At 33.6% G+C, this 24,438-nt stretch overlaps 1 protein-coding gene across 10 annotated transcripts in view; it reads left to right on the top strand.

Moving 5' to 3' along the window:
- The window catches only part of rdgA (retinal degeneration A), a 168,662-nt gene that overhangs the window by 94,990 nt on the left and 49,234 nt on the right, over positions 1-24,438 (top strand). For all 10 annotated transcript variants that reach the window (XM_090407092.1, XM_090407090.1, XM_090407089.1 and 7 more), the window contains 7 exons: positions 7,704-7,774; positions 7,885-8,030; positions 8,176-8,294; positions 8,408-8,481; positions 12,499-12,604; positions 16,984-17,154; positions 21,296-21,318. In XM_090407092.1, coding sequence (XP_090263218.1) covers positions 7,704-7,774; positions 7,885-8,030; positions 8,176-8,294; positions 8,408-8,481; positions 12,499-12,604; positions 16,984-17,154; positions 21,296-21,318 — 710 coding nt within the window. The remainder of the gene's footprint in view (positions 1-7,703; positions 7,775-7,884; positions 8,031-8,175; positions 8,295-8,407; positions 8,482-12,498; positions 12,605-16,983; positions 17,155-21,295; positions 21,319-24,438) is intronic.

Genomic DNA, 24,438 nt, shown 5'->3' with positions numbered 1-24,438 from the left:
CTATGACAGAATAATGTTTTAAACAGAATTGAATTAAACTGAAATCAATTTTTTGGAAAAAACTAATTTAAGTCAGTCTGTATTTTAGCAGCGTGTTAATTTTGTTTCTAAAAAATACGTCGCTTTATTTTATTATTTGTACTCGATAAAAGAATATCTTTTTTATTTAAAAATTATTTATTGAAAATTAATTTTAGCATTCATTTGCATTTCTCCTGTGCATTGGAGTGTAATAACAAAAATATGATTTGAAATAAAGCTTGAAATTGCGCAGATGATTTTAGATTTCTGTTTGTGTGGAAAACCGGAGTAATCCCGGGCGGTGGGGGAGAACCTCACTCGCACGATCATTAAAAGGAAACTACCTGCAGATTCAGATGAAAAGTATTTAAATAGAGGTTAAGAATGACAGATATCTCATAGTAATTCCAGCTGATACCTCTGTCCTGTCAGATGCGCCTAGAACACAGAACATGATACCTCCCACTCCTTTCATCTTCACCACTTCCTTTGGATCTCTCGAGATAACTTCATTCTCCTACACAGAGCGCTCTATAGGAATTGAGTTGACGGTGGGTAGGCGGTCTCCATCTTTCAAGCCTTCATTGAGGGTGAGCTTAAACCATCAGTGAATCAGCGCTTTTCAGGAGTACAGTGTTATATGATGTGTGCAGTAGCTGGTGCCATCTAGTGGCCCTAAATCCTAACACTTGTATTATTGTCTATAATAGTGTGAGTGATAAAAAATATGGAATGTTTTGAAAGCATTTTTGAATTTACGAAACGAAAGGCTGCTCATTACAACGTATTGATCGAAATTTTTACTACATGTGAAAACCATCGTTGCAGCACTGGAAATGTCTTCGTTTTTGCAAGATTTCTTTCTTGCCAGCTTGCAGTAATGAAGAAAGGGAAAGATTCCAAAATATGTACAATGGAAAAATACTATTAAGAAATTGACTTTCTTAAATATGTTAATAAATTACTACTGCTGAATGCTGATTAGAGAGAGAGACTGATACAGTATAACCAGAATCAGAGCTTAACTATTTGAAGAAATACATATTCAAATATGTTCCCAACACTTTTTAGTATGTGTAATATTTTATTTTATGTGTAATATTTTATTTTACACATTTCCCAATATGCAAATGTAAGCGCACATTTCAATTTTCAATTAATTGAAAGGTTTTTAAATAGTTTTGAAGCGAATTCAAAACTAAAACTCGATTTTATCCAAATGAGAATCATATTATCCGCAATCTAAACTTCACTTTTATGTAATAAAGTTATGTAATAAATTTAGTGGTGTTTTTAATCCGAATTTAAAATTTTCGTTGAACCATTTAATTTTATCGAAATTTTTGTTTTAAATTCAATAAAATGTATATTTTTTTTAATGTTTACTTTGACCAATGTCTGCTTTAAATAATACGATTAATAGAATGGAGTTAATAAGATGCCAAACACTTGGAGTTTGTTGAGCGCATAGACTGCATTTCCAGTAAAGTTAATACAGCGGGCAGATTTCTTTATATTATCTTTTGCACGTCATTAATTTAAACTTTAACTTCATGTTGCCTTGGTTACTGAAATTACCGGCAAATAACATTTAGCTTTTCAAAATGCACTGCATAAACTTTATGCAAATGCTCTTTTTTTTTAATCCAGATAGGTGAATTCGAGACTGCTTCATTTGCTGATGAAGCAGTCTCGAATGAACACATCCCACGAATTCATTACCCAAATAGACATTACGTTGTGTATATTGTTATACCCTATTAGGATATAGGGTATATCTTAGGATATAGTCTATTTCCGATCTTTTAATTTAAAAAAAAATAAAATGTTTATGCGCAGCAATATTGATGCGTTTAACATAGTTAAAGTAGACAGTTTATTATGCATGTATTTTAATCGTCCTATTCTGCAGCTATAGCACCTATACTGCTCTCTTAAAGTTATACAAATTAACTGCTTCTATAGCCTATTTTCCATTCCAACAGTAAAAAATGAACTTTGTATCTTTATTCTGTTATGCCATCTAGTAAATCCTTTTTTTTTTTTCGCCAAGCGTCATAAACTCCAGTCCTTCTGTCTATCTTATATTTGCTCTGAAGCAACATAAACTTCAATTAATTTTCCCCTTCTGCTGTTAAATAAATTCATTACATTGCAGCATACTAATTTCTCACAATTATCCCGATATCACCTTCTACACACTTAAACTTCTATGAATCCCATCTTTATCGTAACTTTTTTTATTCTGTAAGTGAACCTTCTTTTTATAAACTTACTAGCCATACTGCTGAGTATTACCAATTTGATTCCTAAAATTAAATTATCTGTCAACCAATTAACATTTGTTCTAAAGTATCTTCGTTCTACGGTAATACATCTAATATTATCTTACCGATTCGAATACACTTCAATTTGTTTTCACATTAAATTTTAAGCTCCCATCTCCTTATTCACTCTTCCAATCTGATTTTTTTTTTTTTAAATCAAGAACGGAGTCCTCCGGAAATTTGACTATTTTGTTTTCTCCCAAGGGTCCTAACACGGAACTGTGTAGTATCTCTTCTCAACTAATTTCCTACCAGTCTCAGTAGGTGATCATTAATACCCCTTTGACACATTTGATTCTTAACGCTATCAAAAGCTTTGCTAAAATCTTGTCAATCATATATCCATTACTTTGGTTTATTTTCCTCGTACTTTTACATAAAAAAATAAGCAGAGATGTCACAAATGAGCTTCTCTTAACGAGACCATTTTTGTGTGCTGCTCAATAAGAAGATCCTGGATGTGATTCCTAATTTTTCTACAATTCTCCGGTTTGTTATATGAATCCGTATGAAGTGAAATTACTTTTTCAAATTTCCAATACTTTTCAAATTCTTCTGCAACCACAGTGGAACCATTCAGAATTGTTCCCAAAAAGCTGTTCATGCTTAATTCTTTTTTGTTATCCGTAAATCATGATTAATGTCTGATTTATCAGACACTCTTGTGCAAGTTGTACCTTTTAGTGTTATCCATTTTGTATTAATGCAGCGCTCAATTTATACTTCTTAACTCTCCCTGTCTCGCCTCGCACTGTTAGATTTTTGAAAATTCCACTTTTTAATCATCATTTATCTACTTAGTCCCCCCCACTAATTCCCTTTCCAAGGCTAAATTGATCGCTATCACACAAATTGAATATTCTAAGTAACATGCATCACTTCCACACTCGAGAGACTCCAAGGACTGCAGCAAATAAATGACGCGTTTAGGCTAAATTAATACGGCTAATATGTCTCATCATGAAATCTAACATCCTATACTACCCCCCCCCCTCCCTCTAAGTTGGCCCGCACGCATATTGCTTCAGATAACTATCATAAAGTTGCTTCCACAAATTTACTCTCTGCTGTATTATCAGATTTTCCATTTCCACAGTATTAAAATCCCATTAATAACAGTTTACGTTTCCTTATCTTCTTAAGTAACTGGTCCACAATATCGCCACTTCCTCCTCAGTAATGTACGCTTCACCGTAAACTGTACAGACTCCGTGCTAAAAATGCAGCAGACTATCTTGAACTCCGGAATAAGAATTATTATTATATCATTGATCTGATTGACAAAACCTTTAATATAAGAAGTAATCTAATCCCCCCCTTTTACCTATTCCGTCTACTTTTAATTAGATTATCGTTATGTAGTTCGATATTATGGAATTCATCTTTTAAGTCAAGAGTCAGGATCCCTATAATACACAGCTTAATTTCTCAAGTTAATTTAACCAGATAAGCTTATTCTTTAATTTTCGTGCATATTCCTCTGTATCTTTAAAAAATATTACTGGTTTTATACTTTTACTCAACTCGTTGGATTCGTCGGTATTTAGGTGGATACCATCACCACCAAACTCTTTCAGATTATTAACGAATTGATCCCCTAGATTAACAAAGTCGTGATAATGTTCAGCGCTTAACCGATATAGAATCCAATTCACTGTCAAATATGTTGTATGACGAACCGTCACACAACATATTTGACAGTGCTGTATGCGCTAGCGGTTGAGAATAAGGAACCCTACCGATTGTCTTTTTGAGTAGCTGGGGGATGCATTTCTTGAATGAGTCATTCATGAGAAAATTAATTTCAAAGAACAGAAGCCGGATATAATGAAAATAGTTGAGGGAAAACCTGGCTTGCTGGAGTTTTTATAAGCTTGGAGTAAAGTGGATGTCATTATTGCCATTAGTAATGTGCTTGTGAAAATAACTCAGAAATAGCTTGGGTAAGAAAGTTGTTGTCCGAGAGATGTTGGGGAGAGTGTCATTAGCTGGATTGACTTCTTGGAATAATATAAAAATTATTAGGCAGGCGTTTGATGCATCACTACCACAATTTTGTAAATAATACCAAAATTTATTAAATTTTACCCAGCCAAGTCAAGGCAACGTAATTATTACAGTTTTGAACCGTTTTTGCCAACACAAATGGTGTAATTAAAGCGAAAATTAAGATGACTCATACAGTGATCGCATTCTCTATTACGGTTAAACAAAATATTGAATTTCAGTAAGACTCGTCGAGCTGGAGACGAGGAATAACTTGTATGTGTACGATTCGAGTCTAATAAGTGCTTACGGATTTTTCGAAAAGCACTCCAACTGTTGGGATTCGAGTGACATCGATTGTACGATGCTGTTGCGAATCGATCTTCTTTTATGATGATTTCCCATCGTTTTCGTAGGTTTATTTTCGAGACCGTATTTTCCAAAGCAGTACTTTAATTGTAACATAACCAAAAAACGTATCATTATTATTAGTATATTTTTACATATCTTTGTTCCCCCCCCCCCAATAATTTCGCCATAATGTCTGGCATTGAATGTAGACATTATTATGTGTGAAAGTTACAAAAATAGAAATTTTTCTGGAATTAAAGGCAATAACTAAGTTTCCACATATATTTCTCCTTAATCTTCAACATTACGTTGAGAAGGTTCAATGCTTTGTGTGAACTTTAATAGAGAAGGAAAATGGATGTACAAAAGTTCTGGGAGAAAAAAGCATTTAAGAGTGAATAAAAAATTTTAAAATGCCATTTTTTGGACATTATAGTAAAGTTTTTTGCGTCATTTCCACCCACAAAAAATATATACCCTCAATATATTAGTATTGGAAACATCTGGAAACTATGCTCTAGAAATCAAACGCGCAACTTTTCGCACATTTCGTCAACCGAAACAAAGTTCACGGGCTAAAAAAAAGTATTGCAGTTATAAATACAAATTCTATGCGGGAGGAGGACGATACCTGCAACTAGTTGAGTAGAATAAGCATTTCAAATTATTTAATGCGGAAAATATTAAATAAACATGGCTAATTACGTGTATTTAATGTTTCAAAACAAAATATTTATTACTAGTGTGAACTGGCTAATACACTTACTTTATATTAGCCAATTTCATCGAGTTAATTGAAGAGACCTGTATTCATAGGGCTGACAGCACTTCCTAAGCATACTTTAATTAATGAGTTTACTGGGAGCTAATGTTAGAAACATCTGCCCAAATTAATCACGAAGGGATCCAGAAAGTATTTTAGTGATTATTGCGCGAGACTTCATTTTGATGGTTGATAACAGAAATATTTCTTATAATTTATTTTACTTAAACATACTTAAATTGGTTACGAAACTTTTCATTGAAGTTCTTATGTTAATCATGTATAAATGTCACGGTATTGTATGGATATTTAATATTTTTAATGTATATAAAATATTAATAAATATTGCTTATCAAAACATAATGTATCTATTATTTAAATATTATGAAGAAAAATTTAGAATTTTTTTATTAAATATTAGATTCATAACAAAAAAAACTATTTCACACCTTACAGAATACAGTTTCTGATTCCTACGTAAATTCTCATTATTTTAAGTTAAATAGTATTATATTATATTATATTATATTATATTATATTATATTATATTATATTAAAAACTGTGATCTCTTTTAGTACTATTACTCATTCTTCTCCTCATTACTCATTATGGTATTATATTATATCCTCTTCATTAAAGTGTCATATCTAGTCTTGATTTGGTTGTATATTTGGGTATGGTTTTTTTTTTCAATTTCAATATTATTCCTATTTATTTATATTTATGTATAGTGGTATCTCTCTAATCCGAACTGCGGTTTGAAAGAAAAAAAAATTTGTTTATTAGGTATTATTTTGTGTACTATTAATAATTAAGGATGTAGCATTCTCAGTTGCTGCTGCTTGGGAAGCCGTCGAACCTGAGGCAATTCGAGCGTAATGAAAAAACTGTGATCTCTTCTAGAATTTACCAAGATAACTACGGTGATACACAAAAAGTGGAAATTCTAAACGTGCATAATTTGGTTAAAAATATAAATCCAGATGTTGAAATTTCACAAGCAGATATTAGGGAATGGATTACAGGTAGAATCGAAAGTGAATTCGAAATCAAATCAGACGCTAAAATTATAAATATGACGCTACAGAATGAATTTGAAGACGATGCTGACGATAAAGACAAAGAAAGTAAAACATGAAGAGGCAGTTGACAGTTTTAATGCGTATAGAATGGGCTAAGCAGAGCGATACGCCTTTCCACAAAATTTATTGCTAATGCAGCTCCGAGAAGAAACATTCGAAAAACGTTTAGCTTCCAAGAAGCAAAAGAAAATCAATGACTTTTTTACAAAGAAATAAAACTTTTTTGTGTGTTATTTTGTGAAACTTTTTTTTACAAGAAAGTAAACGTACAAAAAAGTGATATTTTTACGCAAATTAATTTATGTACTGGACTATGCAATTTTATTAAATCAGAATCCTCAACAATACAGGTATATACAAACTAATTTTTTTTTACTAAAATCAGTTACTTCATTTATGTACAGAATTAAATTGATGTACCATTAGAATCTGATTATTTCTGTCTTAAACGCTAGCAATTATTGTCTCTTGGGGGAAAATTCGCTAATCCGAACGAGCACGGTTTTTATTAGTTCGGATTAGCGAGATACCACTGTATTTAAGTTTATTGTTGGATTCCCTTAGGTGAAACAGTTTTCACAAAATTATTATATATACAGTGTTCGAGTGTTTTTTTTTTTAAATGAAAACTTATTCATAAAATTGTTTTATACATAAAATCATTATAGAGAACTTTTTCAGTTACGAGAAATGGTGCTTTTAAACTTAAACTAAAATATCCGAAAATACATTAATTTTTTTACTCAACATAATATACAATTTCAATGTATTTTTCTATTTCCCAGTTTCGTCTCATCCCCTCAATGTCAGTGTTGCGGTAGCGTTTTAAGAATGCGTTAATATTGACTATATTAATTAGTATGTAAAATGCTATTTTGTTCCTATAAACCTCATGGGATTAATCATTATTGTTGAACTATTGTCTAAACATGCATTATTCGTCGTAATGTCTTTGATTTTTTTAAAACTAAATAGATCCTATCACGGCATAATGTTTGAATATGGTTGGAACTCCATTTTCATTCAAATGTCATAAATTTAGTACTGTTTCGTCGACTTATTTCATGAAGGTCGAGATGAACGACTTTCTATTTAAAGTTCATCTCAGATCTCTTATTGAGCTAACATCTTATATTATTGAGACCATTATAATCTTAATATTTCTTTCACAGGGATACACAGACGAGCCTATTTCCAAAGTAATGAGCAATATCGAACACGGAGACACAGTTCAATTGGACAGGTGAGTGTTGGATGGTGTCATTATCGATGCTTGTCACTTGTAATAAATAAGAATACGAAATGGCTTGCGTAGAGGATTAAAAGACCTTTAATTCTTAGTTGACATTGCAGATGGGACTTGAAAGTCGAAAAGAATGTTGGGGTGGATTTGTCCGTGTGCGAAGAAGGAAGAGACAATGTTCCTGTGAACGTCGTAAACAACTACTTTTCTGTTGGGGTGGATGCGCATATTTCATTGGAATTCCACGAAGCCAGAGGTGATTATCAAATATTATTTAAATCGCTTTTTAATCCTGATATTGAATAAAATCTGTACCGGTGCGTTACTCTTAACAATTTTAAGGTGAAACTGGAAAAGATCCATTTTTCAGAAGAACTTTCATTTCTGTATTTGCTCTACAGAGGCCCATCCTGAAAAGTTTAGCAGTCGTTTAAGGAATAAAATGTTCTATGGCCAAGCTGGAGGAAAAGATCTTTGGCAAAGGAGGTGGAAGGATCTTTGTAATTATGTAGAATTGGAGGTAAGTGAATTTAAAACTGATTACTCGAAGGTTGTTTTGATAGAGAGAGAGATGTACAGTTTTATTTATGCAAGGTAGTGAAGCCTGTTTAATGTTTCTGTTTTTTTTTTCAGTGTGATGGGCGTGATATGACTCCTCGCCTTAGGGAACTACGGGTGCATTCTATTTTATTCTTAAATATTCCAAGGTAAGACTTTCTATATGCGCATCCTTGGATTCTAATTACTATACATACCACCCAGTGAATTAGAAACTTCTCAAAAGCAGTGGATTTTGTATACGAATGTGACTGCCAGTATAGATCCTCTTCAATTCCTTGCGTATAGTTCGGTGAGATATTGATCGGGAACAGTCTTCATGAAATGCTTGGTCAACTGCTGCACTCAAGAAGTTCTGTTTGGCCGTCTTCTCAAAGATGGCGATCTCGTTACTGACAAACTATCTTAAGACCACAGTTAGCCTCTTAGACAAGTAATGTAGGTTATTTTTCCACTGATTAACACCCGGAATATCTCGCGTTTTGAGAAACGTCTGCTGTTTTCAAAATCGTGGCTCCAAGTGAACGGGCGCTCACAATAAGCCGTTGATCGAACTCCGTAAAGAATTTTTTTTATCCTCAATGGGAAAAACGTGGTGACGCACAGGACCAAGTTGTTTGCATATACGCAGTGTAACTGACCTTTAGGCGTCCGCATAAAGGTTTCTAATTTCGTGGCTGGTATGTGTATTTGCTGTTCGGTGCACTTGGTTAAAACAAATTCGATCCTTACATTGCTACTTATAAATGACTATTCATCACATCCATATTGGACACACAAATCTATACGCCATGTTTTCCAATAATTTGTGACACTTTGAGATAAAATACTCCTCATCATCTTTAACGAGCCTCCCTCCCAACTTCATCTCACGAATGTGGGCTTAAGATGATGAGTGAGATTGTTCATCCACTTTGCTGTGGATATCCAATTTCGAAATCCTGATCTGTGACATGAAATATTTCAATAGGAGAATATTTCAAGTTCTTGGCTATTGAATTGCTTTTAATGCTGTATTTTCAACAATATCCTTCCTTTGTGTGTCCTTATAAATCAATAGGCTTCCCTGAAGTCATTTATCATGAAAACATAAGGAATAATTAGCAGTGTCTTTCATATTTTTTTAAACGAAGTTTAATTTTTTTTTTTTAACTTTCGAAATTCGTTCTGTACTAAATCATTTGTAAAAGTAAACTTAAGTTGGAATAAAGACTTTAAAATTCATGAAATCGTAAAAAGTAATTGAATACATTGGTTAAAGAACAGTATGAGGAAATGGTAGAAAAAGTCAGATAAAAAAAATACAAATGAATTGGGCGCATTGTGCAGTTTCTTCATATCAATGCGCTAGCGTAGAATGAGTCTGTTTTCGCGTATTGTGCCCTCATACTCAGTTTCCACTAATTGGAACGACTACTGTTATTTGAAATGAGATGTCCATGGATCACTAAAAATGCTTTCGGCCTTGTGATGATATTTGGAAGCAGTGGCGGCTCGTGGCTTGAAATCGTGGGGATGCTGCAACTTTCGAGATATACATACACACTGTAAGTACAGTGTATACGTGTTTGGATAAAATATCGAAATTATGGTAAAAATTTAAAAAAAAATTAAATATTCTTTATTATATAATTTTTTATCCATAAAATTATACAGTTTATTATAATTCAAAATTACTTAAAAATAAAACCCATTATCATAACCCCAATAATGTTCTAAAATAAAAACTATAACACATGTTATGTCTTTAATTGTAATGTTCAAATATTTAAAGAGACGGAGTAAACACGATAAGCACTACGAACACTCTACTACTGGCGCAAACTGCACATAAACAACAGTGGAACTGCGTGATAGACAGTGTCGCATTACGCTAATAGCTCGTATCTCACTGACGTGGATATGCTTGCACGCGTAGCAATATTACACTGTGGTAAACACGGTGCTGCTAGTGTTCTTCGCCCTCCTAAATGCTACAAGATGGATTTTTATTATTTTTTATACAAAATATGAGAATTGTATAGGATTGTTGATGACAAAATTAAATATTACAAGCAAATATAAATAAATTAATAAATATATTTATATATCGAGAAAAATTAGGAGTGTGCAGTCCCGCAGTGCCTATGCACGAGCCCCTCCTGTTTGGAAGAGAAGTTAAGCCGGACTTTTTCTACCATTTCCTCATACTGTTCCTTTGTTGTTTAACCAATGTATTCAATTACGTTTTACGATTTCATCAATTTTCTAGTCTTTATTCCAACTAAAGTTTACTTTTACCAGTGATTTAGTACAGAACAAATTTAGAAAGTTAAAAAAAAATGAAACTTTGTTTAAAAAATATGAAAGACAGAGCTAATTATTCCTTATGTTTTGTCATGATAAATGACTCAGGGGAGCCTGTTTATTTTAAACTGGATTTGAATGAATTGGTAGTTTACGACGTGACAAAGCGACAGCAACTTGCACGAAGGTGGTGACGTGAAACAAGTTTGTTTGTTGTTGCTTGTCATAAGATAATTCGGTCCGTTTGCCTTTTTATTGGCAGGTAGTAAGTAATGGCTATTTCGACAAGCTTCTGTCGAGTTGTTTTGGTTTTTAAAGATCTTAGAATTTTATTTCGCTTTAGTTTCCTACTGTCATTTAGTTTACGGTAATAGCTAGCACTTCGACAGTTTTTATTTGCAAGTTGCGTTGCGTACTCGATATACAGCAATTTGGTAAGCTTCGATGCCACTCTGTCGTGTATTCTGTTTGGTATTATTAAGCTACGAGAATGTGCAGGTTTTTAAGCCGCACGCACAGTTGTCCATGTTCGTTTAATCTTGTTTTGGAGTCTTGCCCTTGTTTATCGTGCGTAGGCTGTCTTCATAACTGCATGGAATCCAATATCGCATGGGTTGAAGTAACCTAAGAGTATCCCTCACTAAGTTAATCTTCGAGGCTGTTGTATTTCTAGCTGTGATGACACTCGCGTTTTATTTTCTTTCAGGCAATTTTCTGTTTCTTGTCATCTATATGGAAGAAGAGCAACAATGTTTGTTGGTTTCGCCATCATGACGTAAAAAACCAATCCTTCGCTTCTCCCCTCCGGTCTTTTTACGTCACAGTTTATCTGACAGAATCCAGTAGCTAAAGAATCTATGACGTCTCTTCCCCCCCCCCCCTCTTGGACTGATTGTTTTACTATACAAGAGAATAATCTTCTGAGTTGATGTTCTTTTTATCCAAGGTATGAATATTCCAGTCTTATGTATTCCTCCTCCCAAATAATACATCCGGAGGCACTTAAAGACCCTTTGTTCGTATTGCACCTAATAGTATCACTGGTAATGGACGGATTTTGACGAAATTTAGCTTTTGAAATCTTGTTAAAATATGTCAAACCACTGCAATTCTTTATTCTGGGTGCACCACCAAAAGATCAAACATCGCAATGGCTTGACATTAAAACAAAAACTAGCAGGGTCGTTTTATCTGTATATATAAAAATGATCACCATTTATTAACTAGCATTGAATTTGAGTGCTCATACAATTGCAGTAATTTAATTTCGAGTTATTCAGTTACGGATTTTATGGACTGCTATTAGAAACCTTAGCATTCAACATTATATCAGTGTTCAGCCAGCATTAGTTGAAATCTTCAATAGTGGAAAGGCAGCCCGTGCAATGATGACTCTACCGTTCTTGCTGTCTCCATTCATCAAGTGGAAATGCATTGCTCTGTGAAGTATTAGTGCAAGTATTATAATACAGTAAATGCTTTCCATAGAATTGTTTTTTCAAAGAATGTTTTCCGCTTTATCCACGATAATACAATCCTTGATCATGTGCATCTATTGGGAAAGGACTTTGCACAGGTAACAGGACTGTGCCGATCTGTGAAGTCGAGGGGGGGAGGGATACTGATGAGTTGACTGTTCTACGTCAGGAATGTGCATGTCACAGCTTCGTTGAAGGATTGCTGTATTTATGTCGGAAGTGGAATCTAAGCCGTATTAAAATCTGTAGTTAGGTATTTATTTGATTTTTTTTTCTATTATAATACTTCAGCCACATACAACCTATTTTCAATTCCATTTTATTCAAAATAAAACTGTATTTAGTGTCTCAATATTCCTATACCTTTTGGTTTTTAATGCGAGTTCATTCTATTTTGTTTAGCTATGGCGGAGGAACACATCCTTGGGGTAATTCTAATTCGGAATTTGAAATGCAGAAAACAGATGACGGTCTCATTGAAGTAATTGGACTCACCACATACCAGTTGGTAAATCTTGAGAAATGAAGTTGTGTTCTTTGTAATTTTTGAAACTTATTTAGTTTAGTTTATAAATAAGGTAAATTTATTATTTGTAAATGCCATTATTAACGGTTTTGCTGACATCAGTTGAATGTTGGAAGAGACTACACATGATCTCAGTTTGGATAAATCTAAATTCGTTTGACGAGAAGAAATATTAAGACTGGCCAAGTCAAACTCAAATGAACAAATCGAAAATGATTCCAATTGGCAGTCATAATAAGCTGTCTAGCTTCGACTGTCTTTAAATAATTTTTAACAAAATTTAAATAAAAAAATTATCACATTGAATTAAAATTGGATTTTATACAGCCAAAGTAGTTTTTCGTAAGTATTTGCAAATGAAAAGATATAAAATTATTTTGTCGTCAGCTTCACTTCAATCACTGCGTGGGAAAATATCTACAAGGGCGTTGGATGGACTCCTTATATTTCTCTTCTGTTCCCAAGATAAATTCTTCAGTTAGTATTTTCGAAGAGTCAGCTGTCACATTTTTCCGATGTAGAAAACAACTACTGTTTTTCACTTACGATTTCGCTACAAAAAAAGAGGGAAAGGGGGGGGGGGGAACTATATTTCAAAACGCTAAAGTCATCTTGAACGAAGTCGGCAACGACTTCAGCCGTGAGAGCCAGAATACCAACTTCCGACATAAATGTTACTTGCATCTCTCAAACGCAGTAAGTTCCTCAACCTTGATATCATCTACTTAGAACAATTTTGCAAAACAACTGTTTTATTTTATTTTTGATTTTTTTACTTAATCCCTCTTCTGTGAAATCTATTCATGTGCAGTCAGAAGAAATGCCTACGATATTTATTCCCTGAAGTTACATTATTATGCAACAAGATTTCATACTAGATAACAATATGTTAAAAACATCATAATGTCTTCAGGCGGACTAGCGCTATGGATACAAACGTCATTTATCAGAGCTACACAGGCATATAGTACTATTATATAATATACACCTGTGTAGCTCTGTTTAAATGCTCTTTGTATCCACAGATACAAAGTCCGCCTGAAGAAAGAATGTTATATGTCCAATTCTAGTTGCTGACCGAGGGAACTTTCTCTAAACCTTTTCTTGACCATTCCCGAGTTTTTATCTCTGGAACGGATAAGTGTTTTTTTTTTTCACCCAGAAATTCTGCTTTTTCATTTCACAAATTCAACATAATCAATCTTAGAACTCGTGCTATTTCAGACAATAATATACAGTGTTAGGGACCACGAGATGGGAGCAGTTGTCTGCCTTACTTTCATCTCCAGATGCCAATTAATATCACTAATGGGCAACCATATGTGAAAGCTAAGGGGGGCAGCTGGCTGTCTACTAATCTTCAGAGGTTAGATCTAAATGGTCTCACCTACTATCTTTGGGGAGTAAAATGCATTAGCGGGTTTATTTTGTTTACTATTATATAAAATATTTATGTAAATGACATAATTAAACACGGATTGAGAGAGATCCTCGTTTATCACACCTTTCTTTGAAACTCGGAGGTTATTGTATGCTATAGGAAGGGGAGATAATAATCCCTGTTGATGTCGAATGGCAAAAAGTTTACGATGGACCTACCATTCTTCGGAATTCAAACAATCAGTCCTTCTCTTTGGATATGAACTTTTTGAAACTCGCAGGTTATTGTATGCTATAGGAAGGGGTAATAATCCCTGTTGATGTCGAAGGGCAAAAAAGAGTTTACGATGGACCTACCATTCTTCGGAATTAAAACAATCAGTCCTTTTCTTTGGATATGAATGACCCCCCTTTGGATGGAAAAACCTTGATTCGAATCCAGTCTGGGATGGAAATCCTTATAGGAGTTTTTCAACTGACGGTGAGTTAGCTGTTCCTCTAGTTAGCAGAGTATTTCATACAGCAAACAGAACACGTACATTTAACAGACAGTATATGGACCTTACAGCCTTAGAAAAAATGCTTAAAAAATTAAAAATAAAAAACCTCAAGGGTTTAGTCGAAGTCAGTATACCTGACTAGAGAATGTAATGAAGTATACTTAAGATCAATGTTTATCGAAAGTTGCTGATACTCCATCCAAGTTCCTGGTATTATTTTATGTACCTGCTAGTGAAGCCTTTGGCTCTTCATACATATTATATAATATAATATAATATATATATAATATACCTGCATTCACTAGTAATAATAAATCATATTATATTATGTTATCTTAACGCTAAAATTATAAAATTATCTTAGGTCCTTATCCTTATAAGGACTGGCTTAAAGGGGCGAAGCAAGAATGCTTTTCATATTCCCCGTTATCTGTAGAGGACAGTGTAGGGATAAGGTGTTATTGAGCAATTAAAGCTCTGATCATGGCAGGAGGGTAACAGCAATAACCGAGCCTCAGTTACAACTTCATTGGCTACAGCATTGCCATCCATTACCCTCCAAGGGTATTGGATTGAATGAATCAATCACCGCCTGTTCAAAATTATCTTAGAGTTAAAAAAATTCACTTTCCTATTTTTATTATATTATAAAGTAAAAGGTGTAAAGAGATGGAACTAAAATTTCTTTTTATTTTGCTTGAGATAAATATTAATCTAAAATTAATAATATTCAGTGTGTTCCTTTTAAGTTTGTTTTCTTATTTCTTTTATATACATGACAATTTTTAAAATAATGGAAATTGCTTTTTGTATAACAACAAATATTGAAATTTTTAGGCTTGCGTTTGTATTACATTCGCTTCTGGTTAGAGGTTACGTAAAAGATCATCATTCTAATTATTATAACCATTCGGAATATGTTTTAATAAATTCCGATAAGTATTAACTGAAAGAAATTTAATAATTACGGCATTCAAGAAATCTATTAAAAATGCGTTTTTCAGATAAACTTGTTTAAAGATTATTATAAAATAAAGGGAATACTTAACATGGAATCGTTTTTCAGTTTAAAATTACCATTAGAGGAATAATATATAAATTTTCAGAAAATGTTATTAAATTATTATCCATACTTCTAGAGAATTTCATGTATTATTAATACTAATACACCATTCAGTAATGCGCATATAATGTGAATATATATATATCCTTATAAGGACCGTGTGGTTGCCGGGATAAGAATAGCACCAATGTAGCTAATGCATGTCGTACGAGGCGACTAAAATTGGTACCCTTGGAGGGTAATGGATGGCAATGCTGTAGCCAATGAAGTTCTAACTGAGGCTCGGCTATTGCTGTTACTCTCCTACCATGATCAGAGCTTTATAGCTCAATAACACCTTATCCTTACACTGTCCTCTACAGACAACGGGGAATATGAAAAGCAATATTGCTTCGCCCCTTTAAGCCAGTCCTTATAAGGACTATAAGGACTTTAAAGTCCTTTGAGGAGAGATGAGGAGCATCAATCGACCGTGAGATGCGGTGATTGATTTTCAATCCAATACCCTTGGAGGGTAATGGATAGCAATGCTGTAGCCAATGAAGTTCTAACTGAGGCTCGGCTATTGCTGTTACCCTCCTGCCATGATCAGAGCTTTAATAGCTCAATAACACCTTATCCCTACACTGTCCTCTACAGATAACGGGGAAGATGAAAAGCATTCTTGCTTCGCCCCTTTAAGCCAGTCCTTATAAGGACTTTAAAGTCCTTTTTAGAACTTCCAGGGTAACATATGGCAATGCTGTAGCCAATGAAGTTTTAACTGAGGCTCGACTATTGCCGTTACCCAGCCATGACTAGAGCTTCTTAGCTCAATAACACTCCATCCACACAGATTTACTTCATTCAGATGACGGGATAAAGAGTCAAGGACTCAGTCCATCGCCCAGTTCTTTTAAGAACTTTAAGAACTATATATATATATATATATATATATATATATATATATATATATATTATAAATTTTATAATATAATATTATAAATTTTATAATATAATATTATAAAGGGGAGAAGGGGATCAATCGACCCTGAGATGCGGTGATTGATTCATTCAATCCAATACCCTTGGAGGGTAACGGATTGCGATGCTGTAGCCAATGAAGTTCTCACTGAGGCTCGGCTATTGCTGTTACCCTCCTGCCATGATCAGAGCTTTAATAGCTCAATAACACCTTATCCCTACACTGTCCTCTACAGATAACGGGGAAGATGAAAAGCACTCTTGCTTCGCCCCTTTAAGTCAGTCCTTATAATGACTAAATATTTTCAAAAAGTATAAAAAATGTTTCGCTGTACTTTTCGGTACTTGATGGTTTTTATTAAAATCACGGAAAAAGTTTTGTAATTTTAGATGATTCATTTTCGAGAATATGCGTTTTAATCATTAATGTTACGCGTGTATTTTTTTTATTCTAGCCTTTCCTGCAGGCAGGAGGTCATGGTACTTGTGTGGCGCAATGCAAGCACGCGCGTCTTGTGACGAAAAAGACAATTCCTGTACAAGTGGATGGAGAACCCTGTCGCCTACTTCCTTCCATCATCGAAATTAAACTGCGAAACAGAGTGAACATGGTGGCTAAAGCGAAGGCAAGGACTACAAGATATGAATTACTAGAAATTACTAAAAAAGTTCTTATAATTGTAATAAAATAACATACAATAAATAACACTTCGATATTTGCTTCTTTTAAATCATTTTTCATTTTGAATGATGTTCTTCATTTCTGTTTTAATTTCTTGTAATAGAACTTGCGTAACTTGATCCAATTTTCATTAACAGATGTTTTATATATTGTCATCATTTTTTCCCGTTTTTTATGGGAAAAAAAATTAAACAGCGACTGTTCCTTGTTTTGTTGGTTCCTATTCAAAGCGATGCACTTCCCGCCCTATTGTTTTCCTTTATTTCAGTTTTAAATTAAAATATTAAATCAGCATTTATATTTTGCCATATTTATGTACTTCTTTTATATATATTTTTTTTAATATCATGTTTTTATTCTGTGTATTTTTAATATACTTCTATTATCCTAATCAAAAATGTGGTTCCTATTTGAACATATGTCACATATTTTTGTCTCTATCAAAGCATTTTATTGTCACTAGGAGAGGGGTGGGTGGGTGGGTGGGATTCGTAGACTGATACAAACAGTAGCACTATTAATCCTCTACAAGTGCTGCCTTTCTGTAAATGCACGCCTACATAACCAAGTCCTCGGAAATAATTATAGCTGTTGAACTGGTTGTGTAAAATATGCTGTCTCACCTTCAATCGATTTGGAAAGCAAATTTACATCCGGCTGTGTATGGTAATCCAACCTATTGTCTATTTTTTACTTGATCTATAAATTTGTGATTTGATTACATGATTAATACTGGATTAGGGAATTTAAGATACTTAAGATTTGTAATTATTTAAGATACTTTATATAAAAACTATTTTAGAATATATTAAATAATTATATATTTAAGAAAAAGAGCATATAATTAGAAAATTTAATAGAAAAATTTTAATTTTTATTAAACACTAGCATTTAGAAATAATCTATTTCTAATATTTTAGAAATGGGGTTATTTAATGAAATATGATCAAATAATCAAAAAAAAATAATAAAACAATCAAGGAACTGGATCCAGGGTAACGGGTGGCAATGCGTTTTAACTGAGGCTTGGCTATTGCTGTTACCCCGCTATGACTAGAGCTTTTAGCTCAATAACATAACACCCCATCCTCACATTTTCTACAATCAGATGAAGGGATAAAGAGTCAAGGACTCAGTCCATCCCCCCCCCCCCCCACACACACACAAAAAAAATAATGAAGTTGTTTTTTGTTTTGTTTTTTTCCCTAACACTTGGACCAGGAGTCAGTTCCGTACAAAGAAAATCTTGCTCATGAACTAACGCAAAAATTATTTTAATCCCACACCCGATATTCGTAATTTATCAATTGGAAATTCCGTATTGCTTAAGGTTAATTATGTTAAATTGATAAGATGTAATAGTTAGAAAATCTCGCATAGGAAAAATTAACATATTTTAGTGGAAGAAAATAAGTGCATTTTTTCTTTTAGCCATTAACCTTTGTAAAAGAAATCTGTTCATTGATTTCACACATTAATATTTTTTTTTCATTTATTAATATTTTGTTCATATACATCTGCGAGTACGTATTTGGAAAATATTATTTCAACTTGTTTAATTTCGAATTTACGTATACAATTACCAAACCTGCAATTAATGCAGAAGTAGATTTGCAAACTTAATGGTGTATAGATTTGCCCAGCAAACGTCAACGTGTGCTTAATATTTTAATTTCTTTTTATGTATTCAATTAATACATAAAAAAAAGAAAGGACTTTGGCGCACGCTTTGAGTTGCGAAGTACTCTATCATTAAGATACAAAGTTCTTCGGTGATATCAATCGATTAGAGGCGACCGTTGATTCTAATTCAGGTACTTTGTAAACTTCTGAATAATCTTCAAATAAATCAATATTTTTTCCCTCGAAAAGCAAATACAAATGAACGATTTACCAAGTTTGAAATTAAAGTATAAATAACTTTTAAAAAAATACAGATTTTTTTAAAAGTTATTTATACTGATTTGTTATTTTAAAAAAATTGTGGCGTCTGTAACACGGCATTCTCTGTTGGTCCTTTCTTTAATTATGCTAAAGTAACTATCAAAATTGCATTTTTGACATTCAGAATTTTACGTGATTGTAATTGTTTATATTTTAATGTATTACATAACGTAATATGTTTACACAGGTTCCCAAACTTCAGTTGTCTTCTACCGTTAATTAATTATGAATTATTTAAAGTATTGTAATTAAAGTAATATTTTTGAGATCAAAATATTAAGTTTTTTTATTCGGTTTATTTTTATTCACTTAAATTTATTAAGTTATTGGGTATTTACAGTATTCCCGATGAATATTGTAGAGTCTACATTATAGAAGACGATTGTACTAATTTAATTAAAATTTTTTTTTTTATATATAGTTGTTATGGAACTTTATAAACCTTTGCTAACCAAAAGGACTTTCTCGAGATCATTACTTTCCTTTTAGTTTTTATTACCCAGAAAAATTGATCATTAAACCTTGTGCTGCCTCCCGCTAATAAACAAGATTTTCGTATTTCAAATTTTGCGAAACCAAGGAACATTAAAGGTTTTCTTATTTTGGTTTCTTTGCTTGAAAGTTCCTATAAATTTGTAGTAACATATGATGCAAAATCGCCAAAAAAAAAAAAAAATATTGGTTAGATTCTAGCTATTGACTAGAGGAGGTTTCATTAGTTCCTCTGTCTCATGGAAACTGGTTTTAACGATAACTAAAAATATTCAGAATTTATGACCACGAGATGGCGGCAGTTATTTGTTGTACTCTCACACTCAAAATCATTGGTAACCAGGAACTTTTAGTGATGACTAAGGTATATCAATGCCTACAGATTTCTGAAAGTTAGGGCTAAAAGAGCTGCATGAAAAAAAAAAAAAAAAAAAAAGCGGATTAAAAACAATTTTTGTTTCTTTTACCATTTAACACTCAGAACGTTATAATGTGATCATATTTTAAACAATTTTAATGTTAAAATATTAAGGAAACATAAAACATTACACGCAATCAGGGGTCAGTTTTATCACATCGATGAGTTGGCTCTGGTTACATGTAATGATTTTTTTTTTTTTTTTTGAATGCTAAGTTGTCAAGTTTGTATCATGATTAATAGTTATTTGAATTCCTTAGCTTCTACACGTAGAGCCCTTCCCCCCCCCCCCCCGAGGTAAGTATAAAATATGAAATTAACAGTAATCATAAATAATACGAAATTGAGCACAAAGAAACACAAAGATATCTGATGCAACATTAAGACGTTAATAATATAAGAAAAAAATGACTAAGGATTTCTGTTTCATGAAATTTCTTTTCATTTTGTTTAACAGGTTCCACTCCCCCCCCCTTACCTATAATGAACTTCTTATGCTTTTTGGGTTCGATATATTCTCAGTGACTGTATCCTTGTTTTTGGCAAATCTTGTAGTTCATAATCATTACAGGCGTCAAGATTTACCATTACATCAAACTCTGATCTCCTTGCTATTCTTGTCCACATATTGATTGCAGTGATGTGCTATAGGTAGGTTTTTGTAACGTTTGGTGTGGTGGGTTTGGGCCAGAAATGTTAAAGAATGTACATTATCATACCAAACCCACAACACCAAACGCAGCGATTATTAAGGGATGGGGGCAAAACTCACACGAACGAACATGGGTTGAAAAATACTTCGCTAAGTGTCGCAGTTGCTGGTTCCAACATTCTGTATCCGTCTAATATTTGCATATCCTTCTAGATGCGTTTTTGTTGAATGTTGATAGTGCTAATCTTGCCAACCACCATCTGTTAAATTATTCTACAAGCTGTTATGCGATTCAACAGCTGCACTACATTAATTACAGGCAACACAAAACATCCATTCGATACTCTGTATATCATAGATTATATCTGACTAACCTGGCAATAACTTGATAAATATTGGGCAGAACTCCTAAACTGTGTGTTTTAAACATATTATAGATGCGTTTCGATTTAAGCCACCACGCGGGGACCCTGTTTCAATTTTTGTATTGTTTCCTAATAATTTATTTTAATAGTATATATTAATTAATATGGTGTGTTTTATTTATTAATATTTACACAACATATTTCATTTTTGCAGAGACACGGATATGTGGATAGAAAGTAAGTGTGAAAAATATTTTTAATTTGCTAACATATAATTTAATATAAAAATGATTTATTGTAATAAATTTGTCTGTAGAAATACCAGTGGTGGTCGGCGGTAGATGGCGTTGGTGTAGTTGTGGTCAGTTGGTGAGTGGACGGTGTTGTAGAGATGATGCTCTATCCTTGATGAGTCCTTTGACTCCTCAGAGGTGTCAAATAATAATAATAAACACACTACAAAGCTATAATTGTAAGTGATTATGCTTTTCGAGTGCATATATCTTTTCGAAAGGGCTTCAGTCGTAAATTTCACGAAAACTAATTGATGTTATTTCCATATGATGGTTAGAATGTTCAAATGCAAAAAAATGAGATAACACACGCGCGCGCGTTGATTGAGGTGTTAAAGCAATTGGAATCTAGTTTATTTTGATTTATTAGGTTTTAACAAAGTTATTTTTCTTTAAGCTGATATACATTGATAAGATTTTATCAAGGTATATATTTTCTATTCTCTTTGTGCTTTTGGTATTCTAAGTGTATTTGTTCATTAACATAGTTGAATTGTCCCTGTCTGCGCGCGCGCGCGCGCACACACACACACACACACACACACACACCCAATCTTTCAACATGGAGTGGGTCACCATGAGAGAAGTAGCCCCAACCCTCTAGCAATGAATAAGATCTTCACCCAGAAGTGGGGAATATACAGGCTGAATATCATCATATTATCCATTATTGATATCGATATTTAGCCAACTAAGCAGACGTAATACAGTGTTATTTTTAACTATTTTTCATAGCTGCTTTGGCCGTAATTTCGAACAGCTCTTTTGAATCATTGGTATTTTTCAGACAACAAACTATAAAACGAATATTTGTTTTTTAATAAAACACATTGTAAATCTGAAGGCTATAAATTGTGTTTTATTACAGTATCTGGCATGTTCGCCATAGAATATTGTGACATAACGATAACAAAACTGCCGAAAGACTATAGCGTTCTTTTTGACCTTTATCGTTAAATTTTGACAGATCGAACTTTTTTAAGGAAAGCTGTAAACAAAATAATACCATGAGGAAATAGAAGAGCAAATCACTGCGTTTTTATTACTGCGCACGTCGTAGCAAATTTTATGGAAAGGACATAATCTCTCTATAATGGACAAATTTAAGTGTTTTCCCTATTGGTCAGATTACCCGATTAAAAAAAAAGCTTCCTGTGCACTATACCTTGCACTAAAGTCATTGAAAAAAATCCTTGTCTTAAACATAATATTTTAAACTTTGATAAAGATGAAGTGCAAACTAGACATATATATCAGCACAATCACAAGAAAGATCCTGCCTTATAGTTAAATTCATGGGTTCAAATCAAGTCTAGGACGCGATAAATAACGTCTATTCAAATTCGAAAACCCATCGAAATCATAGGGAGTTTGTCAAAGGGGTTTTTGCTCCCAAAACAAGCCGACTCTTGAATAGAGCTTACATACATAGACGTCTGGAAATAGAATTCAAGACCGTATCCCATTAAATTAGGTTAATAAGGACAATCGGCCTAAAGCATATCTAGAAGATAGGTTATATATCCTCCATAACCTATATATAGGAAATGAGTGTATTCTGTTTCATACTATTGTCAATGTTTTTACCTTCGGACCACGAAGCAAACAAAGAAAAAAAATATTTGGTTATAAAATCCCATTTATTCCATTATGATTTCAGTCAATATGTCATTTAAAAACATTAAAAGTATTTCTACAAAGCAAAACAGCCCGTTGATTAGTTCAACGGATATGCTGAACCATTGAGAAAATCTCAGTGGTTCAGCATATCCGTTGGATCCTACCATGGGCACGATTATTTTGGGAATGTCTCCAATAAGCAGGATGATGGTGGTGTAAGATCATCACCCTACTTATTGGAGGTCAGAAGTAGCTTGAAAGAGTTTCTCAATCTGTTTACAGAATGGGTTCATGAACTTCAGTGAATGGGGCTCACATTCGCATGTTGTTTTGTGTACAAAATTCAAAATGGCTTATCGTTATATATTAAAGAAACTTTAGAAAATTAAAATATTACAGAAGAATTATTGAGTAGAATATATAATAGTTTACAAGAAATGATATATTTTTTTTAAACTTAAGAAATATGGGCTGTAGCCACATCCATGTTCTTCATCCTGAAGTCCTCCCCCACCATCTCTCTCCATCTCTTCTTTGGCCGTCCGCGCTTCCTCTTCCCCCGCACATCCATCTGCATGACCTTTCTTCCCACATACTCTTCCTCCCTCCTCATCACATGACCAAACCATCTCAACCTTGCTTCCTGTATCTTTGCTCTCAAGTTCGTAACTTTCACTGTTCGCCTGACATAGTTATTTCTCAGATGATCCTTTCTGGTCACACCGTACATCCACCTAAGCACTCTGCTACTTCCATCCTGCTGATGTTATTTTTTCTCAGGGCCACAGTTTCCAAAGCATACGTCGTAGCTGGTCTTACTACTGTCCTATAGATTTTGCCTTTCAGTTTGATCGGCACCCTCTTATCACATAGCACTCCAGCCATCTCTCTCTCCAGTTCCCCCATCCTGCTTGTATCCTGAATCCCACTTCCTTCTCAGCCTCACCATCCTCTTTCATTGTTGAACCTGAGTATCTAAAGTCACTGACCCTCCTGATGACATTTCCTTCCAGCTCCAGATCTGTCTCTTGGCTGCCATCCACTTTGCAACACATATACTCGGTCTTACTTCTGCTCAGTCTCATACCTCTCTCTTCCAGTACTTTCCTCCATCTTTCCAGTTTAGCTGCCACTTCTCTCGATTCTGCGCACAGCGCGATGTCATCCGCATACAACATAGTCCAAGGCGCGTCTTCTCTCACCACCTCCATCACAATATTAAACAGGAACGGACTTAATGCTGAACCTTGATGCAAGACAGCTGTCACTGGAAAACAGTATTTTAGCGTTTAAATTAAATTTTAATATGGATTTTACGAGCTTTATCCATACTAAAATTTAATTTAAATGCTGAAATACTGTTTTAGTAATTTTTTTCATCCATTACAAATATACTCATAACCAAAATACGCTCTTTGGTTGGAAAGATGATTGCGAATGTCCT

This window comes from Typopeltis vanoorti, chromosome 17 (genome assembly GCF_054136105.1).
Source record: "Typopeltis vanoorti isolate ZY-2024b chromosome 17, IOZ_Tvanoo_1.0, whole genome shotgun sequence".
Taxonomy (NCBI): domain Eukaryota; kingdom Metazoa; phylum Arthropoda; class Arachnida; order Uropygi; family Thelyphonidae; genus Typopeltis; species Typopeltis vanoorti.
The sequence above is the reverse complement of the archived record's forward strand: the minus strand, read 5'-3'. Positions and strand labels throughout refer to the sequence as shown.